Here is a 27,382-nt window from a genome sequence, read left to right as displayed (position 1 = left end):
GAAAATTTGTAATAAATGTGATGGTCTTAGTCATGGTCAGTTATTTTAGTTATGCTTAATGCATTTTCACTAGTGACATTTTTTTTCTATATCTGTATCTTAATGTCAAACAGTAAAAATTCAGTTTTCATCTAAGGAATAGCTAACTCTTTTGAAGAATTCTGTGTGCAGTATTAATACAATAACTTATCTCCACAATTGGCTCATTCTGGGAACCTATTTGTGCATGTGAGAGATCCTATTCCCAGTTTCAGGCTCTTTATCAGACCTATTAAAATTAATCATCCATATTAAGAAATATGCTAGAATATTTAATTTACAATCTTAACAGGATCATTTAATTATGCATCCAATATAATACAGATGTTTGTAACATAGTGCCTGACAAAATTAATTTTCATGTTTCCATTCAGCTGAAAATGTGAATCTTGATTTATTCAGACTGCTGAATACAGAGGGGGAAAATCCCAATTTTGACTCTTTTGTCCTTTCTGTGTGAGGAGGTCATTTTGAAGAAATTGAAGCTATTTGAGTTCACCAGTTGTATTTATCAGATTTTAGCCAATGAACTAATACCAACTGTCATATTTGTGCATATATACAAGAGAATTATAGTTAAGATTGAGATGGTAAATTATAACTCCTCAAGAGAAACAATAGGTGAAAGTGTAACTTTTTTTTAATAGACAGGTATTCTTCCAGGGCATAAACCTTGCCCAAAACTACACAGAAGTTGCTATGGACTAGGTAATGTAGGCTGAGCAAATATGGGTAAGGGAACTGCTGGGCATTTACTGTAGGAGGAAGAAAGAGAAAATGTTTTACAGTGGGTCACTTGTATCACAATATAGCAAGGAGATGTCTAATTTTTTAAATTTAATTTTCAGATTAAATCTTCAGTTACATCTCAGTTTTTCACAGTAACGTTAAATTAAATTGCCATACAAAAGTTTTACTGATGGATTACATTTTTGTCTAACATAGATTGTTTTGACCTCAGAACACTTACAAAATTGGATTTTTTTAATGCTTCAACAAAAAAGGAAAAGTGACTATTCATGGCAGTGTTTTTTGTTTGTTTGTTTTTCAAATTTAGCTATTTCCAACATGAAGTTGGCCCATTGTTCATTGCTTGGTATTATTCTGGGCTTTGGGATTCACTGTTTTCTTTCTAAAGCAGCTCTGACTTCTGAGTTGGCTCCAGGACGGTCTCTGCAGCCTGTATGATTGAGAGCCACATGCTCCAGATGATCTGTCATCTATTGGTTACATTTAACATGGCTTTTATTGAGGATGTGCGTGATTCTCTGTTCTTTGGATCTGATCCCTGACCCTCTTGGTTGCTTAAAAGAAAGCTAAGTGGTTGTTTTGCCCTTCATAGGAATTATCAGTACCTTGCTGAAGGAGTGAAAGGTCCTGACGATTCTTAAACAGGCAACTTCAAGAATTCAGTTTATGCTAAATAAACAGAACGTTTCTAATCTTTGGGAGGGGATTAAGCAGCAAGGAACCTTCTGCATCTACTAGACTTAAAATAGTAGCATATGTATAGCACGCCCATCAGTCTCTTAAATTGTTGCTGGTTATTCAGCATCTTGGGGTTCTGTGTATAGATTTGGAAAAGTGATGACAGTATTTTTGAGAAGGGTGTGTATGTGGGTTTATTTTCTTCAGTGAAATTCCAAGCGATAATCATTTTGTTAGCTATTGTAGAGATTACTTTTAACTAACAGACTACTAAATGGTATGTAACTGAATATTGAGTACATTTTACCTAGAGAGAGCTTTGGGATTTTCCCGTCCTGTAGATGTGTCTTTTGAAGATGGGATTTGTTTGGAATTGGCAACAGGGATAATACAAAACAAATAGGTTTCAGAGTAACAGCCGTGTTAGTCTGTATTCGCAAAAAGAAAAGGAGGACTTGTGGCACCTTAGAGACTAACCAATTTATTAGAGCATAAGCTTTCGTGAGCTACAGCTCACTTCCTCAGATGCATATCGTGGAAACTGCAGCAGGCTTTATATATACACAGAGAATATGAAACAATACCTATTCCCACCCCACTGTCCTGCTGGTAATAGCTTATCTAAAGTGATTTCCAGCACAAATCCAGGTTTTCTCACCCTCCACCCCCCCACACAAATTCACTCTCCTGCTGGTGATAGCCCATCCAAAGTGACAACTCTTTACACAATGTGCATGACAATCAAGCTGGGTTATTTCCTGCATAAATCCAGGTTCTCACATCCCCCCCACCCCCATACACACACAAACTCACTCTCCTGCTGGTAATAGCTCATCCAAACTGACCACTCTTCAAGTTAAAATCCAAGTTAAACCAGAACATCGGGGGGGGGGGGGGTAGGAAAAAACAAGAGGAAACAGGCTACCTTGCATAATGACTTAGCCACTCCAAGTCTCTATTTAAGCCTAAATTAATAGTATCCAATTTGCAAATGAATTCCAATTCAGCAGTTTCTCGCTGGAGTCTGGATTTGAAGTTTTTTTGTTTTAAGATAGCGACCTTCATGTCTGTGATCGCGTGACCAGAGAGATTGAAGTGTTCTCCGACTGGTTTATGAATGTTATAATTCTTGACATCTGATTTGTGTCCATTTATTCTTTTACGTAGAGACTGTCCAGTTTGACCAATGTACATGGCAGAGGGGCATTGCTGGCACATGATGGCATATATCACATTGGTGGATGTGCAGGTGAACGAGCCTCTGATAGTGTGGCTGATGTTATTAGGCCCTGTGATGGTGTCCCCTGAATAGATATGTGGGCACAGTTGGCAACGGGCTTTGTTGCAAGGATAAGTTCCTGGGTTAGTGGTTCTGTTGTGTGGTATGTGGTTGTTGGTGAGTATTTGCTTCAGGTTGCGGGGCTGTCTGTAGGCAAGGACTGGCCTGTCTCCCAAGATTTGTGAGAGTGTTGGGTCATCCTTCAGGATAGGTTGTAGATCCTTAATAATGCGTTGGAGGGGTTTTAGTTGGGGGCTGAAGGTGACGGCTAGTGGCGCCACTAGCCGTCACCTTCAGCCCCCAACTAAAACCCCTCCAACGCATTATTAAGGATCTACAACCTATCCTGAAGGATGACCCAACACTCTCACAAATCTTGGGAGACAGGCCAGTCCTTGCCTACAGACAGCCCCGCAACCTGAAGCAAATACTCACCAACAACCACATACCACACAACAGAACCACTAACCCAGGAACTTATCCTTGCAACAAAGCCCGTTGCCAACTGTGCCCACATATCTATTCAGGGGACACCATCACAGGGCCTAATAACATCAGCCACACTATCAGAGGCTCGTTCACCTGCACATCCACCAATGTGATATATGCCATCATGTGCCAGCAATGCCCCTCTGCCATGTACATTGGTCAAACTGGACAGTCTCTACGTAAAAGAATAAATGGACACAAATCAGATGTCAAGAATTATAACATTCATAAACCAGTCGGAGAACACTTCAATCTCTCTGGTCACGCGATCACAGACATGAAGGTCGCTATCTTAAAACAAAAAAACTTCAAATCCAGACTCCAGCGAGAAACTGCTGAATTGGAATTCATTTGCAAATTGGATACTATTAATTTAGGCTTAAATAGAGACTTGGAGTGGCTAAGTCATTATGCAAGGTAGCCTGTTTCCTCTTGTTTTTTCCTACCCCCCCCCCCCCCCCCAGATGTTCTGGTTTAACTTGGATTTTAACTTGAAGAGTGGTCAGTTTGGATGAGCTATTACCAGCAGGAGAGTGAGTTTGTGTGTGTATGGGGGTGGGGGGGATGTGAGAACCTGGATTTATGCAGGAAATAGCCCAGCTTGATTGTCATGCATATTGTGTAAAGAGTTGTCACTTTGGATGGGCTATCACCAGCAGGAGAGTGAATTTGTGTGGGGGGGTGGAGGGTGAGAAAACCTGGATTTGTGCTGGAAATCACTTTAGATAAGCTATTACCAGCAGGACAGTGGGGTGGGAATAGGTATTGTTTCATATTCTCTGTGTATATATAAAGCCTGCTGCAGTTTCCACGATATGCATCTGAGGAAGTGAGCTGTAGCTCACGAAAGCTTATGCTCTAATAAATTGGTTAGTCTCTAAGGTGCCACAAGTCCTCCTTTTCTTTTTACAAAACAAATAATTCAGCTTAGTAACAATGATCGTTTGGAAAATGTTGGCTTTTCCACAGTGAGTTGCAGATATTTTTCCTTGTGAACATTAATTTTTATGTTGTCCAGAAAATTATCAATTGGGGAGGAGGTTAAACTTGATTAGTCTTTTTAGATCTGGTGAAAGTTAGATTTCATTATGATACAAGCCTGTGGGCAGTCAGGTATTTAAAGTGCCAAGTACTGTAATTGTATTTTTTGGCAGAATTGAAACACTGACATTTCTCCTGGCTTGCCCATATTTATTTACTTAGCCTGTTGCATCAGGGAGGACCTTTTATGCTGGCCTGCTGTTTCCTTAATCCATCTGTGATTGAGATGAGCCACAGTACATAATCGCTACAGCCACTCAATAGTTGATTACGTAGGTATGCCATTGTTAAAATGACTGAACATTTTCTAACAATAATTGAGTTTACCTTCTAGTGGTTTTGAACAACATCTGTTTTTTCATGTATTAAAATGGGATCATCATTCCCTTTTCCCCACAATATATCATTGGGCTTTATCTCCTGTTGAGAAGTATCATTTAAAATGGTAAGTGAGAGACTATGCAGAGTAAGGTGGAGAGGTTTCCTTCAGTGCTTCTACTAACAGTTTTGAAAACTGAATGAATTTCATATTTTCAAACTCAATATTTTTATTTTGAAAGTTCACATTAATATATACTTCGTAAAAATTTACAAAGGGCAGTGTTACTCAATCCATGACTCAAATAAGACACATTGCTTTATGCTAGCTGGCAAAGAGAGCGAAGAAGCAAGATATCACTGCTTTCTGTTAGCAGGTGAAATTAGAATTTTTGAGAAACTGCATGTCTTATCTGTTGGAACTCCATCCTTTTCCATGAGATGTTGGGTAAACTGCTTTCTGTTGTTACATGCAACAGTCTCCTCATTTGATGAGCTGAGGTGGAGACAACCATCCATTTCTCACTCTGAGCCACAAGTTAAAGGGAATCTCTGTATGTGTTCATTTTAAACAGTCAGCAACCTGGAATTTCTCACAGAGTATTTATGTAAAGATAAAGTGACCAGAACAAAAGTTCATTATTATACTTAGGACTCTAGATATAACTCTAATATCAAGCAACTTCAAAGTGTGGGGAGGGCAAACAATCATTTGAAAGGCTAAAAGTTTGTACATTGGGTTTTAAATCTAATCTTAAATTTACCCTTCTATTTCTACAAGATCAATAGAAACTGATAATTAAAATATGCACAAATTAATGTTAATATAAAATTATTATATTTCCTTTAATACGGTGTTTCCAAAGTGTTTTGTATGTATCCTTGTAGATTTGTGAAATACTAGCTGGAGATGAGGGAGTATGGACTGATCTCACAATTGTACTCCCGAGTCCCATATTTCATTCTCAGTCCCAGATTTCATATTCCTTAAAAACAAATAGTTTCTGGCTGTTCTGGTTGCTAAGAAAACATTCAAAATGAGACATTTTTTAACATATGCAAGGATCTCTGCCTGAGTTTGCAGAGAGCCTGAAATGATAACTTTGAGCTGTGAACTGCCCTCAGATGCCAGTAATATTAGTTTAAATGTCAGCATTGTTAATAATGTTACTGCTTATTAAAACATGTAAGAAAGGAGAAAACTATGTATGAAAATCTGAGCGACTGCTAAACAACAAGCTCTTTCATCCTATCGCTAACTAATTTAAAAGTACATTGGGTTGTTTGGTATAAACAAGACATTTCCACTTAGATGTAAGAAATATAAAACAATCACTGGTAATTAATACTATTGAAAACTTGAAAATCTTCTTCCAGTTTAAATAATAAATAATTTTATGCAAACATTTCTTAACATCCCATATTGAATATACTTTTTGTTCTTTAAATAAAAATGTAAAGATGTATTTTAAGATGTAGCTTAATTTAATAAAAAAAATTAAATTATGGATATGTTTTTAACACATGGTAGGACTGAAGGGAGCACAATAGTTTTCATTTTCCTGAAACTTTCAGAAGTTTGACAAATGCTGTTTATTATTATAGATCAACAATTTGCATATTTCTGCATAACTGATAAGTCGGCACATAACACACATGAAGTCAAATAATACTTCCTGGAATTACTATCCGTGAAGTGATACTTAACGCTTTCCTTACAAGACTTCGAGCCCTTAGAAACAACAAGTGTAGCAGCAACTTCCTGCTGTTCACATTGAGAGAGCCTCTTTATGGGCTGGCATAGAGTCCACCCATGGTGCATAACCCCATCTGTCAATGTGTCAAAATAGCTTTTGTTAACACAGTCAGGAAACTGGACTCAATAGTATATAGTCATAATTAGTTATAATGAAACAATGTAACTTAATTTTTTTTTTTTACATTTTATTAAAAAAATGTCTTTTATGCTAAATTTTCATAGAATAATCTTGATTTTTTTTTAAACTTGCTTAATTTCATGAGTTTTGCCAACTTAATTTTTATTCATTGGGGGGGGAACCCTATAGATATTTTTTTCTTAGCTCTGGTATTACTGCTTGTCCTATTAGTGAATAATTCTCTGTGTAGATACCAGAACAGCTCATGGCCCCAGTTGAAGGGTGGAAGGATCCCAGAGCTCCAGCAGTGAAACAGTCCCACAGCCCAAGCCCTGTGAGCCTGAGTCGGCTGGTATGGGCCAGCCATGAGATTTTCTTTGCTGTGTAGACATACCATAAGAGGTCGGGGCAAAGCATCTGCCTACTGTGTGGATTCTCCCTTCCCACTTCATCATTGGGGGGTGCCACTACTGGAATACTGCATCCAGTTCTGCTGTTTACATTTTAAAAAGGATGTTGAAAAATTGAAGAGGGTGCAGAGAAGAGAGAGAAACAATTTTGAGGCCTGGAAAAGTGCCTTACTGTGAAAGACTTGATCTCAATCTGGTTAATTTATCATAAAGAAAATGAGAGGTAATAGGAGGTGTAGGTGGGTAAGTTTTTGTGCAGGAGGTCAGATTACATGATCCTGATGGTCCCTTCTGACCTTAAAGTCTATGATTAGTGTACAAGTATTTTCACAGGGAGACTATAAAGCACTACAGGGCTCTTTAATGTAGCAGAGAAAGGCAGAACAAGAACCAATGGCTGGAAGTTAAAGCCAGACAAATACAAATTAGAAATAAGGTACACATTTTTAACAGTGGAGGTTCATTGGGACAAACTACCAAATGAAGTGGAGGGTTCTCCGGCTTTTGATGTTTTTTAAATCAAGACTGGATGCCTTATGTGTTTAATCAAATACAAGTTATTGGGCTCAGCACAGGGGTAAGTGAGAGAAATTCTATGGCCATTTTATCCATGGGGCAGACTAGAAAGCCTAATGGTTCCCTCTGACCTTAATATATGAATATAATGCTGTAAGACTGAGAGGCTACCGTCACCGCTCTGAATACTTAAAGATGGCGGACTTCTTCATTACCTTCCCTTTGTGGAATTCTCCAACAACAACTCTTATTACTCAGGCTGGGCTCTGAGAGGATTTTTTTTTTTTTTTTACATAAGTGCCTGCCTATCGATTTACTCTAGGTCGCCCCCCACCCCCACCCCACACACACATATCAAAGTGAAATTAACTGGACTTGTTTATCAGTTACATAGGTTTTTCTCTAGTCCTCTGGCAATCACATTTGTTCTCCACAAACTTTGTCATATGATCTCTAGCAGTTTCAAATTTTCATCCACTTGTTAGTTTCTTTAGAAATTGTAGGTAAATGTTAAATGGCTTTGCTGACATGAATGGGAGGGTGCATAGCTCACATGGTGACTTGAATATTTAGCCTCAAGTACAAAACTATCTTATTTGAAAAGTTTGCTTGTGTAGATATTTTCTAAAATACTACTGACTTATAAATATGAAATGGAGTTTAAAAATGTCTTTCAGCCAATGGTAATGACAACAAGAAATTCAAAGCAGAGGATAAAATGGATGGGGCTCCTTCTCGTGTTCTTCATATCAGGAAATTGCCTGGTGAAGTGACAGAAACAGAAGTTATTGCTTTAGGCTTACCTTTTGGTAAGGTAACCAACATCCTGATGCTAAAAGGAAAAAATCAGGTATTCTTCTTGTTTCAGGGTTCCATTTATAGTACAGTGACTAAGTATTTTCTCATTCCAGATATACTGGTAAAATCTTACTGAGATTAATCCAGATGTAAATGGTAAATAATTTAAAATGAAAAACCTTGCATTCTTTCAGTTTGTACTCCTCTTCCATGTGCTCCATACTATTTCTAGTCTATTTTGTGTTAGAAAGCAGTAAAAGACTAATAGTTCAGAGCAGATGACACTCAAAATATATGGCTTTCAAGCTAACCATTTAGGCCAGCCTCTTCAAAGGTATCATTTTATGTGCACAAACCCCAGTTTGCTAAACTGGGCAGACATAAAATGATGTCTTTGAAGATATGGGCTTTATTTGCCAACTACTGACCCATTCCAGAGAAGTGGGGGGTTTGGTTTTTTGTTGTTGTGTTGGTTTTTTTATTTTTTTTGTTTTTGGTTTTGTTTTGTTTTGTTTTTTTGGCAAAACATGAAAACTAGAAATCTTATCAAATCCCTGCATTATGTGAATGTGTTTTATTCTAGCAATACAAAGTGTAGTGTGTAAATACTATTTTTTTTTTTTTTAATTCTTACATTTTAGGCTTTTTTGGAGCTGGCAACAGAAGAAGCCGCTATCACTATGGTTAATTACTATTCTGCTGTGACACCTCATCTTCGTAACCAACCCATCTATATTCAGTACTCCAATCATAAAGAGCTAAAGACTGATAATACACTAAACCAGGTATATTTACTGTTATGGATTATAACAAATGCATAGAATAGCAAATTAAGTTTAGCATACATTCAACTATACACTATGTAGTCATGAATATATTTTTGTATAAACTAAACTTTATTTCTGATAGCTGCAGTTTATTGTGATATTATAAAAGACACAGTTTGGAATTGTACACGTTGCAATTATATGTTAGAATTTTATTCATGTATTTCATGGTTAATTGTTTCTAATTAAATTTGAATTTTTTTCATAAAATAAGTCTTAATATTGACTCTTGGTTTAGAAGTTACATAACTAAAACTTTGTTTCTTGGTTCTGGCATTTGAGAGTTCAGTACCATATGGAATTGCCCTAACACTAATGCAGAATCCTACTTCCAGTGTTTTGAATCATAAATTCAATAGTTTTATTAACCTCAGTTTGTTTAGTCTGCTCTTCCCACTGTACAGTTTCTGAAGAAAAGTGCATTAACGATCACCATGGGAAAAATGTATTCAGTAACTGAGAATTTTGTTGTTTGATCTTGGATGTGTGTAGAACCTATTATTCTTTCAAAACAGTTGTAATACACTTTTTTAATAGAACAGGGAACTGTTTCAAAGATAACGTAACGGGCAGTAAAGGTCTTCCTAGTATTTGAGGTTGCTGTAACCTACAAAGAATGGGGAAAAGAAGCACTGACCCTTCGTTGTTCAAATGCTAATATCTTCATGTTCATTTCTTGTGTTCCCTTTTCGATCAGACTAATGCTGTCTGTTGTGACAATCTACAATTTCTGTTACTCTCTTGTCATACTTAAGTCCTTTTTGATATAATAGTGTGTTAATAGCAAATTTATTTTTAATTATGTTTTTAAGAGAAGTTTTCTGGAAACTTCCCTGCTTGATAGTTTTGCTTTCTGCTAAAATTAAGTTTGGTATTAATTTCCCTACCTGGCACTACAAACATACTAGATCTTTTGGATCTCTGAGTATTCTCCTACCCATTAAAGAAATATTTTAGATTGTAAGTATAAAAAGTGCCAGCTGTAAGAAATGAGTACTTAAAGGTAAATAGAATGAAGTTTGTAAAGGGAATGATAAAACATTACGCCAGCATGGGCAATATGTGGTGGATTCATGTACAACTTTAAACAGCAGGAACACTATCAGTCATGTATTTGCCTTTCATTTTCTTTGGGGTCCTGTGGCAATGTCCTGCCTGCTTCAGTCAACCGTCTTCTGCTCTGATGTGATGCTGTCAGCCTTTTGGCGTATCCTTGCTTCCATACCATCTTTGTTTTAGCACTAAGTTGGCTCAGTCTTGTAAGCACCCTTTATAATAAATTAATTGACAGTACAATGCTGTAAATATTCTGTGACATCACCAGCATGATGGAGCAATATACAGAGCAGGAGCCAGTTGGGGATGGACATTGTCGTACCTGCTGGGAAAACTAAAAAGGAGTTGTTGATGGGTCATGTGCAGATTATCCTATTAAGTCTGGTCTGGTGGGGAATTCACCACATAATTTTGTTACCCAAATTTGTAGGTTACATTTGAAAGCTAGGCAGTTTCATTTTTAAAATGGTCCTTTCCTTACATTCACGACAGAGAAATGCAAAGAAAATGAGAGGATCAGTAGATTTATTGCAAAGATAAAATAGGAGAAAAGTACAAATGGTTAAGCTAAAGGGAGGAGAGAAGGAGCTGTAATTAGAAAAGGTAGGGTACCTTAAACAGCCAAGTTTTGAACTTTGAAAGTAAAAACAAGTTGCCTTTATGACTCTGTGTGAATTTCCCATGATTGGTTGTCAGCAACATGGTTATCTATGGAAAAAGTATAATCACAATAGGTTTATGCCTGACTAAAAGAACAGATTTAAAAGTCATTTGAATGTTTCATGTCATTTTAATAATTTTGTAAAGATATTTTGTCCTAAAAGACATGTAAACACAACAACAAAATAACATTAAAGTTCGGATTTAAAACAAACATTTTTTACCTTGTGTGCTGCAGTACCTAGGCACAACTAGGTGAGTTAAGAACAGAATGACTGCCATAACTGTGAATCTCCTTGATTGTCAGTTTGTCAGAATGAAATGTTTTAATATAGACTTTGTATTTTTATAGGCTTATGTATTATGATGTTCCTAGGATCATAAGGTGAAATAGTCAAATGTGGTAGAATAATATGAAACTTTAAAAGAAATCAGTTTTATGTAATACTTCATAAGTTAAATATGCAGCTGATTTTGCCTATTCCAACATTACATTTTTCTCAAACACCTTCAAAAGAAGGGTTTCTATAAAAATATTAACTGAATTTTTTCCTCCTCCAAAACAATCTGTTGCTCTTGTAATTTCTAAGCTGTAGGCGCTACAGTGTAAATGCTCATTCCAACAATCATGCTTGCTCTGGTATGCAGTCCAGTTGACCTTAGTGGAATTAAATGTAAGGAATAAGCACACACTGAAAAAAGAGTGTTTTCAGGCTCTGATGTAGAAAGCCAGAGCAGACAAATCCTATCTTACTTGAATAGTCCTGATTGAGCTCACTTGTGTGAGTAAGAGTTTGTTGTACAGCCTAAGGACCAGAACTTGCAAAAACTTCTTCCCAGGTTACCCTAAGACATAAATTTTAATTGGCACATTACTATTTGTTTAAAAAATAGACTGAAACAATGAAGTAACTCAGCCAAATGTTTGAGTGGCGTAAAAGTGAGGTGTGTTTCATGTGGTTTTTAAAAAGAAATTAACATTGTCTTCAAAATACTTTTGTCAGAGTAGCATTAACTAATGCTTGACATGATACAGTAAACTTTCTTGTCCCAAGTAGTGTTCACCAGGTCTTTTTTTCTTACTTTCCTTATTCCTTATTCCTTAATTCGTTTCATTGTGAGTTGTGGGATCTGCAGTTGTGTATTGTCTCTGGTAATACCTTTAGATTATGCACTATGCATTCATATGTTGGTGATTGATTATGATTTTTATTTGGCATGCACACTTTTGTCTTTTCTGTTGTGTATTGTTTTACCTCTTAAAGGTACTGTAATAAAACATGAAATGAAAACCCTCTTTTTTGCATTTTTCCTCAGAAAATCATCTAACCCTTTTAAAATTTGATCAGTTGGCAATAGAAGTAGTTATGTAGACATGTGCTCATGTGTTGTTACTATGTGATTATCCGAGGAATTTTTAAAACTGTGCTTGTTGCTTTAAAAAACTCTTGGGATTTTTGTTTTTTAAAGAGGTTGGATAATACAGACTGCAAGTAGTTTGCTCATCTGTGACCACTTTGTTCTGACTGTTCTCAGTTACTGTGTATTATTTCATTAAAACAGAAATCGGAATATTTTAGAAGTACCATACTTGCATTATCTTTTCCTATCAGAACTTTTTGCTTTGTTTTGATTAACTTTAATATGAATATTGGAAATATTTTTTTTAAAAAAATCTTTTATTCAGTAAATCACATTATGATTCTGTAGTTTTTGTTTTTTGTTGTTGATTTACTCCTCATTGTAACCTGTGGAAATATTCTTCTGAAATCCCCCAAAAGCTCACTTTTTTCCTACTAGTAGAGCCATACTTGCTACTAGAAAGGCCAGTTATTGGCTTCATTTGAAGCCTCTTCCTGTTCAGTAAGAACCAATCATTATTTTCAGTATTACTGCCTTCACCCCGATGGTAGATTATGGTGGTTTCCATTATGCTACCCTAATTTGGCATTGCACTTTATTGTCTAGATCTAGTAGATAGTTTAGTTTTGCTGCCATACCACTGAAGGAATATCTAAAATGTTTATCATTCTATTGTTACGTCAGTAGGTATATTTTTAAAGAGGTGAACTTTTATTGTGCCAAAGATAACTAAATATTTGTTAGCAGTAACAATATGAATATAGCAATAAGCTTCTGAACCTTTTTTCTTGAAATACTTTCTTTATAATACGTATTTTTTCTTTTTATTTAGCGGGCTCAAGCTGTTCTTCAGGCAGTGACTGCAGTACAGACAACAAATACTCCCATTAGTGGAACTACTGTTAGTGAGAGTGCAGTGACTCCAGCTCAGAGTCCAGTACTTAGAATAATTATTGACAACATGTACTACCCTGTAACCCTGGATGTTCTTCACCAAGTAAGCCAGTTGTCTGTGTAACTTTTTAGTTTATATGATTTGTAATAAATTTCGATACATATAGTCTTGTTATTTTTGACAGATATTCTCTAAATTTGGTGCTGTATTGAAGATAATCACATTCACAAAGAATAACCAATTTCAAGCTTTACTGCAATATGGTGATCCAATAAATGCACAGCAAGCAAAACTGGTAAGTACAAAATTACTTTTGGGCTATTGAGTTATCCTGTGGTGATGGAATTATTATTATTTGTGCATGGTATTACCATGACACTGATTTAACCATACATTCCTTTATTAAACCTGAAGGCCAAATGGTATTTATACAATTGCTCTAAACTTGCCTAAAAAGCATAAATAATAAGCTATTTACTACATCCAAACAGTAACAAAACATTTATATGTATCTGAGCAAAATATGTACAAACGGGCTAAACCCCATGGTGCTTACATCCATATTGGTCCCAACATGGTCATTTAGCAATGAACCCTCCTAAGAGGTGTGTTTGTTTTTTTTTTTTAAATACCCTTCAACAAACAGGTAAAATCATTGCCAATTACTAACTTCGGATAAAGAACAGTTTGAGACAATTCATCCTTAGTTCTAGTCTTAATCCACATAAGATTTACGACCTCCTTTCTTCCCAAGTCCGTCCTTTCCCTCCTTCTTGCTGATGAGCAGTTTTTCCATTGTATCTGGGTTCATGTAGGCTTTAACACTGGTACGCATGGTGGGAAGGCTTATGCTGGCTTCTTTTAAGACAGATTCCTTTTGTCTTATTTAAAACCATCTGCAGTCCCCCCTAAACATCAGAGGCCTTGTTTTTAGAGACTTCCACTTATCTTATTAGTTGTTCTTTGAACAGGACATCTTCTCTACTTCATTCCTTCTGGCCTTATAATTTAGTATTTTCAAGGCCTGCCTTCAGTTTGCTAGTCAGGGCCTTTCTTTACTACACATGTATTTCTTTAACCAAACTTAAGCTAACCCTGATTCTTTAATTTCATATTTATCCTGTGTGGCTTACAAGAGATATTTGAAAAAAGTGTTAGTATAAGACGTTGCTAATCTAGTAATGTCCTAAACTCTTCCACTGCTTTTTAAAGAGAGTAATCTTCTTCATACAGAGATGACGTATACCCTAATAATTGTTGTTTTGTCTGTTGTGGTAGCACCTATAGGGCCCAATCTGATATCGGGACCTCACTGTGTAAGTAAAATGAATAAGTACAGTTTTTAGTGTTAAAGTATTGGGTTAAAAAAATCCTTTAAAAAGCCAAAATCTGTCTTGAGCAACACAGACTGTGCCAGCTAAATTGAAAATTGACTGGAAAGGAGACAAAAGAGAACAAGAAATGACTTGTCCCTATTTAAATACATTTGAAGTACATTAGAAGTGAGAAGACTGTTTGACTAGGCCTTCTAAAAAAAACTAGTGGGCTGCATGGGGGTCAGTTGAAAAGCATGATGAGATAGTGAAGTTGTTAAATGATTTTTCCATCATTCTTACTATAGAAGATAATGGGAAATTAATTTTCCAGTGGCAGACTTCAAAGGAAATGAGAATGTGACCTTAAGAGAAATTGAAGACTTAGTAAGGAAGTTAAAGAGCAATTTGAAAAACTTAAGTGATGTAAGTACTTGGAAGAGATGGTATTTATCTGAGTGTTCTGAAGAAAATAGTGAGATATTAACAAGGATGCGTGCTATGAAGCCTCTGGCCCGATGGAACTTCACTCATTCAGATAGATAACATAAATAGTGAAAAATGCATTCCCCTACCACTTGTTTTCCTGGAAAATGTCATTTCCTCTTCGAATAGATTCTGGACATGCTGATCTATGTTTTTATCACCGCCTCTGGTTTGGATCATGGTATCTGCAAATGAAGTGAAGATAGCACAAACTTTACCTTGAGCAGAATGCAGGAAGCTACGTCTGGGCAGAGGAAAAAAACACTGAGACAAGACTCTGGTGTACTCTAAACTATCATGCTTCTTTTAGAGGAAGACTTCTGGACCTTGCAGATGCCTTTCAGATGCTGACATGCACAAAGTGATACTTTTCAGTCACAAACATTGTCTGAGGGGACGTTTACACTGCAGCTGACTCAGGGTCATGGGACTTGGGCTAAGGGGCTGCTTAATTGCAATGTAGATGTTTGTGCTCAGGCGGTAGCCTGGGCTCTGGAACCCTGTAACGGGGGAGGGACCCAGAGCTTGGGTTTCAGCCAAGCCCAAACGTCTGTGCCACAGTTAAAGAGCCCTTTAGCCTGAGGACGAGTCAGATGGCACAGCCAGCTGGGGGAATCCAATTGCAATGTAGAAATACCCTTACATTTATAGAGGAACAGCATTGCCAGTTCTCTATATTGGCATTGAGACTTGTATGAGTATTCCATATTTTAATGACAGTAGTCAGGGCCTACCTGGAGCCAGGCTGGAGTGCATATGTCTCCCTTTCCGGATGATGAGCTAATTCAAGGATACTGCCATGTACGACCCCCAAAAATAGTTTGTCAACACCATGGTTCTGGCATCCCTATCTGAATTCTTAAGTCCCAGGTTGTCCCTCAGAGACCTATTGAGGACATCATATGTCTAGTAAAGATTATTTGTCATAGCTGGTCATTTTGAACCAAACTTATGAGTGTTATGGTTGTCCCTAGCTGTATACATAGTGCTTATGACATATCTCCATATGGATAACCTCATTAAAACCTAAATCGTAGTGGAAGCAAGTTCCAGAGGGACTTTCCCATCCCATCTGAATAACTTCAGGGCAACTTGCCCTGATGATAGTCTATGGATCTTCTTCTGCTAGAACTAGACTTCCAGTTTTAACTAATGTAATTTTATAATGGGTAAGAGATGTCACCATGGAATGGACTAAGGATTTTCAGACATTCAGAATCCTAAAGGTGATCTTTTTTTAAATAGGCTATTATTTCTGTATAAGCGAGCAAGGAGCTCTGGATTGCAGCTCCTGTGTCAGGAAGCATAGTAGATGCAAAAGCAGGCTTTGTCTTGGATTTCTCATTTTCGTGGAGAAGAACATGTGCTACAAGTGGTTCCTGGATCAAGGATTTCTCCATATGATACCAGTAGATGACCATATTTGCCATCATCAGTACCTGTGCTCTCCACCAGTACTAGGAAAGATTCTGTTAACCTCAGAAGAGATAAGATTTCAGTATTCTTGAAGGTGCCCCACACTGCCCCAAGCAGTTACAGTTTTCATGTCTGCTGCAAGGGGTCATCATGTTCTCTTTGCCTCACTCCTGGCAAGAAGGAACTCCTAAGATTCAGTGTTCTGAGCTGTAGCTCACGAAAGCTTATGCTCAAATAAATTGGTTAGTCTCTAAGGTGCCACAAGTACTCCTTTTCTTTTTGTGAATATAGACTAACACGGCTGTTACTCTGAAACCATGCTTCAAGTTGTTCTTACGCTTTCAGGTGGTGGCAGGAGGAATTGCAGTTCTAAGTTGAAAATACAAACAAGCACATATGGATGCTTTCAAATACCCTCCATACATGCCTGACTACCTTTGTCTTTCTGGATTAAAGTCTAGTTGTATTTCTCTTAATATGACAACTCTTTCTGCCCATTGTAAGCCAGTTGAAGGAAATCTATCTGCAACCCATAGTCGTCAGATTAATATAAGGCTTTACACATTTGAAACTCCTTCTCCCTCCCTCCCCCCTTTTTTTTGTGTGTGTGGCATATTACTGTGGTTTGGACATAGCTAATGATAGCTGATTTTGAGCCATTTCTCTGTCTGTGAGATCAAGATTTTTATTTTTTTATGTGGAAGGTAACTTTCCCGGTGGCAGTGGCATTCGCTTGCTAAGTGGGTAAGCTTTCAGCTGTAATGACTGGATCTACCTTATACCAAATATCAAGAGGTACAGTTGGTATTGCTAGTTCATCCAATATTTCTTCCAAAGATGGGGACTGAATTCCTCCCTGTTGAGCCAATCGTTCTCCTGGCACTTTTTCTGTATATGCCTGTCTGTTTTAGTGAGGTCTTTCTCCACAAGCCACATTAGAAGGCTTTTGGGATTCTATGTGTAGCAGACAAAATTTCTATCACAAGTACCATATCTAAATGGCTCCATGTCTAGTTGGCAGCCGGTGTCAAGTGGAGTGCCCCAGGGGTCGGTTCTGGGGCCGGTTTTGTTCAATATCTTCATAAATGATCTGCAGGATGGTGTGGATTGCACTCTCAGCAAATTTGCAGAGGATACTAAACTGGGAGGAGTGGTAGATACGCTGGAGGGGAGCGATAGGATACAGAGGGACCTAGACAAATTGGAGGATTGGGCCAAAAGAAATCTGATGAGGTTCAATAAGGATAAGTGCAGGGTCCTGCACTTAGGACGGAAGAACCCAATGCACAGCTACAGACTAGGGACCGAATGGCTAGGCAGCAGTTCTGCAGAAAAGGACCTAGGGGTGACAGTGGACGAGAAGCTGGATATGAGTCAGCAGTGTGCCCTTGTTGCCAAGAAGGCCAATGGCATTTTGGGATGTATAAGTAGGGGCATAGCGAGCAGATCGAGGGACGTGATCGTTCCCCTCTATTCGACATTGGTGAGGCCTCATCTGGAGTACTGTGTCCAGTTTTGGGCCCCACACTACAAGAAGGATGTGGATAAATTGGAGAGAGTCCAGCGAAGGGCAACAAAAATGATTAGGGGTCTGGAACACATGAGTTATGAGGAGAGGCTGAGGGAGCTGGGATTGTTTAGCCTGCAGAAGAGAAGAATGAGGGGGGATTTGATAGCTGCTTTCAACTACCTGAAAGGGGGTTCCAAAGAGGATGGCTCTAGACTGTTCTCAATGGTAGCAGATGACAGAACGAGGAGTAATGGTCTCAAATTGCAGTGGGGGAGGTTTAGATTGGATATTAGGAAAAACTTTTTCACTAAGAGGGTGGTGAAACACTGGAATGCGTTACCTAGGGAGGTGGTAGAATCTCCTTCCTTAGAGGTTTTTAAGGTCAGGCTTGACAAAGCCCTGGCTGGGATGATTTAACTGGGAATTGGTCCTGCTTCGAGCAGGGGGTTGGATTAGATGACCTTCTGGGGTCCCTTCCAACCCTGATATTCTATGATTCTATGACCAGGACAGTGATAGTGACGATGAAATGCTAAGGGAGATTAGAGAGGCTATCAAAATAAAGAACTCGGTAATAGTGGGGGATTTCAGTTATCCCCATATTGACTGGGTACACGTCACCTCAAGATGAAATGCAGAGACAAAATTTCTTGATACTTTAAATGACTGCTTCTTGGAGCAGCTGGTGCAGGAACCCACAAAGGGAGAGGCAACTCTCGATCTAGTCCTGAGTGGAGCGCAGGTTCTGGTCCAAGAGGTAACTATAACAGGACCGCTTGGAAATAGTGACCATAATATAATAACATTTAACATTCCAGTGGTGGGAAGAACACCTCAACAGCCCAACACTGTGGCATTTAATTTCAGAAAGGGGAACTACGCAAAAATGAGGAGGTTAAACAGAAATTAAAAGGTACAGTGACTAGAGTGAAATCCCTGCAAGCTGCATGGACACTTTTCAAAGACACCATAATAGAGGCTCAATTTAAATATATAACCCAAATTAAAAAACATAGTAAAAGAACTAAAAAAGAGCCACCGTGGCTTAACAACCATGTAAAAGAAGCAGTGAGAGATAAAAAGGCATCTTTTAAAAAGTGGAAGTCAAATCCTAGTGAGGTAAATAGAAAGGAGCATAAACACTGCCAAATTAAGTGTAAAAATGTAATTGGAAAAGCCAAAAAGGAGTTTGAAGAACTGCTAGCCAAAAACTCAAAAGGTAATAACAAAATGTTTTTTAAGTACATCAGAAGCAGGAAGCCTGCTAAACAACTAGTGGGGCCCCTGGAAGATCGAGTTACAAAAGGAGCGCTTAAAGATGCAAGGTAGCCTATTTCCTCTTGTTTTTTCCTAACCCCCCCCCCCCCCCCCAGATGTTCTGGTTTAACTTGGATTTAAACTTGGAGAGTGATCAGTTTGGATGAGCTATTACCAGCAGGAGAGTGAGTTTGTGTGTGTATGGGGGTGGGGGGGGATGTGAGAAAACCTGGATTTGTGCTGGAAATGGCCCACCTTAATTATGCACATTGTAGGGAGAATGGTCACTTTGGATGAGCTATTACCAGCAGGATAGTGAGTTTGTGTGTGTGGTTTTTGGGAGGGGGGTGAGAGAACCTGGATTTGTGCAGGAAATGGCCCAACTTTATTATCATGCACATTGTGTAAAGAGTTGTCACTTTGGATGGGCTATCACCAGCAGGAGAGTGAATTTGTGTGGGGGGGTGAGAAAACCTGGATTTGTGCTGGAAATGGCCCACCTGATGATCACTTTAGATAAGCTATTACCAGCAGGACAGTGGGGTGGGAGGAGGTATTGTTTCATATTCTCTGTGTATAAATAAAGTCTGCTGCAGTTTCCACGGCATGCATCTGATGAAGTGAGCTGTAGCTCACAAAAGCTCATGCTCAGATAAATTGGTTAGTCTCTAAGGTGCCACAAGTACTCCTTTTCTTTTTAAAGATGATAATAATCGCAGAGAAACTAAATGAATTCTTTGCTTCAGTCTTCATGGCTGAGGATGTTAGGGAGATTCCCAAACCTGAGCTGTTTTTTGTAGGTGACAAATCTGAGGAATTGTCACAGATTGAAGTGTCATTAGAGGTGGTTTTGTAATTCACTGAGAAACTTAACTGTAACAAGTCACTGGGATCAGATGGCATTCACCCAAGAGTTCTGAAAGAACTCAAATGTGAAATTGCGGAACTATTAACTATGGTTTGTAACCTGTCCTTTAAATCAGCTACTGTACCCAGTGACTGAAAGATAGCTAATGTAACACCAATATTTAAGAAGGGCTGTAGAGGTGATCCTGGAAATTACAGACCGGTAAGTCTAACGTCCGTACTGGGCAAATTAATTGAAACAATAGTAAAGAATAAAATTGTCAGACACATAGAAGAACATAAATTGTTGCGCAAAAGTCAACATGGTTTCTGTAAAGGGAGATCATGTCTTATTAATCTATTAGAGATCTTTGAGGGGGTCAACAAACATGTGGACATAGTGTACTTAGGTTTCCAGAAAGCCTTTGACAAGGTCCGTCACCAAAGGCTATTACGTAAATTAAGTTGTCATGGGATAAGAGGGAAGATCCTTCCGTGGATTGAGAACTGGTTAAAAGACAGGGAACAAATGGTAGGCATAAATGGTAAATTTTCAGAATGGAGAGCGGTAACTAGTGGTGTTCCCCAAGGGTCAGTCCTAGGACCAATGCTATTCACCTTATTCATAAATGATCTGGAGAAAGGGGTAAACAGTGTGGTGGCAAAGTTTGCAGATGATACTAAACTACTCAAGATAGTCAAGACCAAAGCAGACTGTGAAGAACTTCAAAGAGATCTCACAAAACTTAATAATTGGGCAACAAAATGGTAAATGAAATTTAATGTGGATAAATGTAAAGTAATGCATGTTGGAAAAAATAACTCCAACTATACATACAATATGATGGGGCCTAATTTAGCTACAACTAATCAGGAAAAAGATCTTGGAGTCATCATGGATATTTCTCTGAAGACGTCCACGCAGCGTGCAGAGGCCGTCAGAAAAGCAAATGGGATGTTAGGAATCATTAAAAAAGGGATAGAGAATAAGACTGAGAATATCTTATTTCACTTATATAAATCCATGGTACGCCCACATCTTGAATACTGCTTTCAGATGTGGTCCCCTCATCTCAAAAAAGATATACTGGTATTAGAAAAGGGCAACTAAAATGATTAGCAGTTTGGAACAGGTCCCATAAGAGGAGAGATTAAAGAGACTAGGACGTTTCAGCCTGGAAAAGTGAAGACTAAGGGGGGATATGATAGAGGTATATAAAATCATGAGTGGTGTGGAGAAAGTGAATAAGGAAAAGTTATTTACTTGTTCCCATAATATAAGAACTAGGATCACCAAATGAAATTAATGGGTAGCAGGTTTAAAACAAATAAAAGGAAGTTTTTCTTCACTCAGTGCACAGTCAACCTGTGGAACTCCTTGCCTGAGGAGATTGTGAAGGCTAGGACTATAACAGGGTTTAAAAGAGAACTGGATAAATTCATGGAGGTTAAGTCCATTAATGGCTATTAGCCAGGATGGGCAGGGAATGGTGTCCCTAGCCTCTGTTTGTCAGAGAGTGGAGATGGATGGCAGGAGAGAGATCACTTGATCATTACCTGTTAGGTTCACTCCCTCTGGGGCACCTGGCATTGGCCACTGTTGGTAGACAGGATACTGGGCTGGATGGACCTTTGGTCTGACCCAGTATGGCCATTCTTACGTTCTTATTCCCCTCTCCTCCTCCTTCTCCATCCCTATTCAGGGACACCTCTCATGAGATGCTGCTCCTCAAGCAGGATTGCTCTCTGCTGGCTTTGGGAGCAGTGGAGGGGGTTCTGCTGGAACACCAGGGTCAGAGCTTCTATTTCTGGTACTTTCTGGTGCCCAAATTTAAGGGAGGGGGAAGATGCTTGACCTTCATGGCCTCAACATGACATATCCTCCCTCATTGTCTTGGAACGACTGGTTGACTGCTCTGGACCTTCTGGCAGGTTTTCATGTGGCAATTTTGCCAAGCCACAGAACATTTCTTTGTTTTGTCATAGCAGAGCACCATTTCCAATATGTGGTGCTTCCCTTTAGCCTGTTGGATACCTCAGGAAGGAAGGAATCTACAACTTCCCTTACCTGGATGTCTGTTTACTGAGTGGCAGTGTCTAGAGCGGAAGTCCTTTTCCATGTCAACACTACATGCACTTGCTCGAACATCTGGGTCTCATCCTAAACACTGGAAAGTCAACTTTGGTTCCCATTCAGAAAATTGAGTTTATTGTTGCCCTTATAGACTCTCTAAGAGTTTGAGAGCATTTTTGCCAACTGACAATTTTCAGGCAATTTGCCACTTTTGCCTCAGTCTGTAGTCTCAGCCTTTCACAAGAATTCGGATGTGCCTGAGGCTCTTGGACTCTGGGTCTGTTTGCACACAGCTGGTCCAGTTTGCAAGGTTGCATCTTTGACCCCCTTCAAATGTGTCTCAGGACAGTTTACTGTCCAACTCTTCACTCAGACAGATTGGTCCATCTTCCTCCATTGGTCCTGGACATCTCACAGTGATGGATGCTTCCAGAGGATGTTTGTCAGGCTGTTCTTTGTCCAGCCCTCACCAGCGAGGACTTTTGTCACCGAGGCCTCCCTGAGGGGCTGTGGAGCACATCTGGGGCTGCTGAAAAGTCAACGTCAGAGCTGCATATCAGTCTGATGGCACTTCAGGCCATCTACAATGTTATGCTTTTCTGGACCATTTTGGGCTCAGTGGTTCACATACTTACAGACAATACCACCACAAAGTATATGTGAACAAGCAAGGGGGAGCACACTCCAGGATGCTCTGCCAGAAGGCAATCAGATTGTGGTAGTTCTGATTGAGGAGAGTATCATGCCGGTAACCGAACACTTACCTAGGATCCAGAATCATCTTACCGACCATCTCAGCAGCACAGGGAACTGGGAGCGCGGACAGGGGTAAGGGGGCCGAGGTGAATGCTAGCAGCCAAGGCCTGCGGCAGGGCCGGCTGCCAGGACCCCGGGCGCGGGGCCAGGAGTGGAACTGGGCGGAGCTCCCTCCCCACCCCCTGTCGGGGTTAATCTGGGCCCTAGCTGTGCCCCTTCCCCTAAAATTACTCCGCACCTCACAGATTGAAGTTTTCTGATATACATAATGGCCACTTGCTTGAAATTAACTTTCTGGTAAAGCCCTTAAGTCCTTCATTAGCATTTCACAAGATTTCTTTGATGGGTAATTTATTTGCAAGGATATTTACCATGTAAATGTGTGCTATTACATTATGACAGGAATAGATAAGTGAAAACTATACAAGAAACATTCCACTAGTTTCTGTGAGGTTTAAACCTCTGAATATATACTATACGTTCAACAATTACTTTGATCTATCCTAATAAAAAGTAAATTGGCCTGAATACACTTTCACATCTAACAATCGCTTTTGAGTACTGTTTGTGAGTCACCTAAACGGAATACATGGCTGCGTGTACTCGAGGAAGAAGAAATGGTTAAAGATATGATGCAGACATGTATTCCATGACCCATCCTACGTCCTCTCTGCATTGGAGTCTAGTCTTCGGGTGTTCTGTGCAAAGGAACTGAGGGGGGTCGAAGTGGCACCACCTCATATAGCCGGGGAAGGATTATGGCCACAAGGCGCGAACACCATCCGTTTGCGAGTACTGCTAGGCAAAATTCTCCAGCTCTGATGAGGTGGGCACACACATACCTAAGTGGAATACTGCTGCATCACATATCGAACCACAGTAACAGTAAGGAATTGTTTTAAAAAATTAACTTAAAATAGGTGTAGCAGATCTTTCATTTATCTTTTAAGTGTTGCTGCTGCTCTTGTTCAACAGTAGAACAAAAACCATTCTACTAGAACACTGCAAATACTGTGATCCTCCACATAACCACTTTTTACATATTATTTTAATGCCTTCTATTTAGTCATCTCTCTCTCTCTAATGCCCCTTTAAAAAGAATGCTTTACTGTTTTTAGTAGGTTTTAACTTTTGAAAACTTTACAGTATATCTGCATTAAATCTGAGTTAAATATCAAGCAGCGGGGAACAAGGTTGATTCAGTAGATCTGACAAACTAGTTCCCAAGTTTTACTGCATTAAAATACTACTGTAAATCTCCAGGTATTTTGGTATGCAAAATTTTTCGAGGTAAGGGAAACTAAAAAGCTTCCAGGAATGACCTAATGAATTTGATCTTTATTGGGTTTTTAAACTAAATAATTTTAGTTTAAATGGACAAATGTGTGCTCACTTTTATCAGACTTCAACAGTTGTGACCAAGCTATATTTTATGTTATTAAATACAATTTTCCTTTTTCAGGCATTAGATGGTCAAAATATTTATAATGCTTGCTGTACCCTACGGATTGATTTTTCCAAACTGGTGAATTTAAATGTGAAGTACAACAATGATAAAAGTAGGGACTATACTCGACCTGATCTTCCGTCTGGTGATGGGCAACCAGCATTGGACCCAGCTATTGCTGCAGCATTTGCAAAGGAGACTTCACTTCTAGGTATGATTTTAATTTTCAAAACTCTTCCCTCCCCATTCCCAATTAATCAAATGCAGTCTTTTTATTATTAATCATTGTAATTATTTAATGTTGTTATTATGGTAGAGCCCAAAGATATGTTAGGGTTGTTTTCAGTTGCGCTGTGCAATTGTAGTAAGACAGACAGTTTCTGCCCCTGTAAGCTTACTATATAAATAGATGAGAGAGAAACAAGAACAAGACAGAATGTACACATTATCAAAAGTTGGTATCTAGTTACTTATATTTTTTAACTTTCCCCAAACCATCCTTCCTTTTGTTCTGGTGTCAGTCAACTTGCTCCACCGTTGATGACCTAAAGTATCTTCCTTTCATCCTGCCCACCTCTTGGCAAAATCTTTGGGACTTGATATTGGCCTTGTTAAAGTCAAGGAAACTTTTCTATTGATTTCAGCAGGAACAGAATCTGTGTCCTTATTGGCACTGTAAGCAGGTCATGAAATTTTTGCTTGCTTTCATGTTTGCAGTGTCCATTTTCTTCAACTAAGAAAGATGACATGTTGCTTTGAGGAAGAAGTGTCATCCTGTACTTCTATAAAAATACCAAAGAAATAAAAGAACAGATAACAGAAAGGAGACCATGTATATAAAGAAATTCCATCTTAGTATTTTATTTTTTAATAATTATTGCATTTTTTTTCCTTTATATAGATCAGCACTCTTATCTCTAGTGCTCTGGTATGCAATCTCAAGAGCCGATAAGATATTAGAATCCATCAGAAGAAGCAACTGAGATTCCCTGAGCAGTGCATAGATAAACATGTCCTAGCTTCTAACGGTCTTCTCTGCTTGTTGGTAGAAGCGATACATTCAGTACTTACTGTACTTATGTTTTGAGAGAGAAATTTTTAATACACTATATCTTGTTTTTGTTTTATCATTTTAATTTGGTATCAACACTGTAAATTTCATGATTGCATAAACTAGTAAGCATTACCCAGTTCCTGTTCTGGATGTCCTTTATACTTTGAAGTTTTAGGGTTCATTTTGTCAGCAGAGTTCAGATTGGAGTTAGAGATTTTTTTACAATACCTAGTGAACTGTCCTGTGTTTATTATCTTACCCACTTATTGTTTGTTTCCTTTGGAGTTGGGAAGCTAGAAGGAAAGATCAGCCATTCACGTAAAGTGCTTCATTCTGTTTTGAAGTATTTGGTTATAGGCAGAGCTGACAGCACCGCCTATTACTGAGGTTGCCCAACACTTCTGATTTCAGTTGCTCTGACCCTGTTATCAGTTGGCCAAACTTCAATAATTTGGGCTGATAATTTCCATGCCAGATATCTGTCTCATACTGAATGTTTGTTTATTTTTAAATGTTTAGCCAAAATGGCTCAGCCATTTCTGAGAACAAGGCTAGTGGAAAATACATTTGTTTTCGCCTTGTTAAAAAATTCTGGTGCTCTTTTCTTTTGAGAAAGTTTAGTGCTCCCCACCCCACCCCACCCCACCCCAGCCTCACTTTAGAGCAGGGACTTGAAATTTGACAGGGAGTGATCTTTGTGTCAGGGCTCTGCCTTTTGCCATCACACCACTGGGGGTGGAGAATGTGAGTGGGGGAGCGAGAGGAGAAAGACTGGATGAAGAGAAGCAGGGAGCTGGGAAAGAGACTGAGAACAAAGAGCTGAGGGTTGAAGTGGGAGAACTGGGAGTGGCTGTGTGGGGACACTGGGACCAAGACAGACTGGAAGGATGACAAGGATTTGTTGGGCAATGAGACTGGGGCCAGGACAGTGGTTCTCAGCCTGTGGCCCGTGCACCACCTGTGGCCCAATCAGCACACAGCTGCAGCCATGTGACATCCTAAGGGCCATATAGGTAGTATTGGATGCAGCCATATAACACATTGTGGGCTGCATAATGATAGATAGGTTGAGAACCACTGAGCTAGAATGAGAAGCTTGATGAGTGGAGACAGACTGGTTACCTGAGGAGAATGGGACTGGGATGGGGAGCCGGGGTAGGGAAGAGACAGGACTAGAACAAGGCCAGATTAGGGAAGCTCAAGAAGCAAAGGTCTGTCCAACTCTGTGATTGAATTTCTGTATCTTCAGTTTGCTTTTTAAAAACTAGCAGATTACACATATATGCAAAACTCTGCTAAAAGAACATTAGCAGGGTTGCAAAGTCAAGTCAAAAAGAAAAGGGGTACTTGTGGCACCTTAGAGACTAACAAATTTATTTGAGCATAAGTCAAGTCAGAGGTTAGGAAATGCAGAATTAAGGTTGCCTGTGTAACCTTAATTTGGCCCTCTTGTGTACATGCATATGATACAATCTTTAAATGATCACATACCATTTATTCCAGAGGGCTTCTGTCTTATTCAGTGGACCTGATCTGGGGAGGAATCAGGGTTGTGTAATAAGAGATTGTCTGTAGAATCTCTGCCATATTTATTTCAGAAGTTGAAAGGTATGTAATGAATGAGATAGGGATTGTAGGAACAAAGAGAATGGGTGTTATGGTTAAAGCAGTTGAATGGTCCCTTGAGAATTGGTTTATATCCCTTCCCCTGCCACAGAGTTCCCAAGTGATGCTGGGCAAATTGCTTAAACCTTTCTTTCCACGGTGGTCAGTAATTGTGTGTTCCTCATTTTCTGGGTGCCTGACTTGAGACCCCAGGGTCTGAGTTGTATAGCTTCTGAGCACTGACACCTGCAATTAAAGTCATTGGGACCTGTACTTTGAAAATATACAGTGATATAGAATGCTAAGTTCTCTGAAAAAATCAAGTTCTGGGAGTCTCAAATTGGGCACCCAAAATTAGTGAACACTTCTAATTTCTCTCTGCTTCAGTTCCCCATAGGTAATATGGGGATAATAATCCCTCATTTCACAGGCTGTAATGAAAATAAATGTGAAGTACTCAGATACTGTAGTAATGATTGCCTTAGAAAAGCCTATGAGGAAATTGATAATTCTGTCTTTAGAGCAGGGTTTAATTAGTGTGCAGTAAAGAAGGAATGTGGGCACACAATGAACAATGAGGAGAAAACAAAATATTGAAACTACTCTGTGAGCACTGTTCATTC

At 38.9% G+C, this 27,382-nt stretch overlaps 1 protein-coding gene across 6 annotated transcripts in view; it reads left to right on the top strand.

Annotated features, from left to right (window-relative positions):
* PTBP2 (polypyrimidine tract binding protein 2) overlaps window positions 1-27,382 on the top strand; it is an 89,113-nt gene that overhangs the window by 41,630 nt on the left and 20,101 nt on the right. For all 6 annotated transcript variants that reach the window (XM_073356969.1, XM_073356968.1, XM_073356967.1 and 3 more), the window contains 5 exons: window positions 8,075-8,247; window positions 8,837-8,980; window positions 12,933-13,097; window positions 13,180-13,290; window positions 24,116-24,311. In XM_073356969.1, the coding sequence (XP_073213070.1) occupies window positions 8,075-8,247; window positions 8,837-8,980; window positions 12,933-13,097; window positions 13,180-13,290; window positions 24,116-24,311 (789 nt within the window). The remainder of the gene's footprint in view (window positions 1-8,074; window positions 8,248-8,836; window positions 8,981-12,932; window positions 13,098-13,179; window positions 13,291-24,115; window positions 24,312-27,382) is intronic.

Source organism: Lepidochelys kempii, chromosome 8 (assembly GCF_965140265.1).
Source record: "Lepidochelys kempii isolate rLepKem1 chromosome 8, rLepKem1.hap2, whole genome shotgun sequence".
Lineage (NCBI taxonomy): Eukaryota > Metazoa > Chordata > Testudines > Cheloniidae > Lepidochelys > Lepidochelys kempii.
The sequence above is the reverse complement of the archived record's forward strand: the minus strand, read 5'-3'. Positions and strand labels throughout refer to the sequence as shown.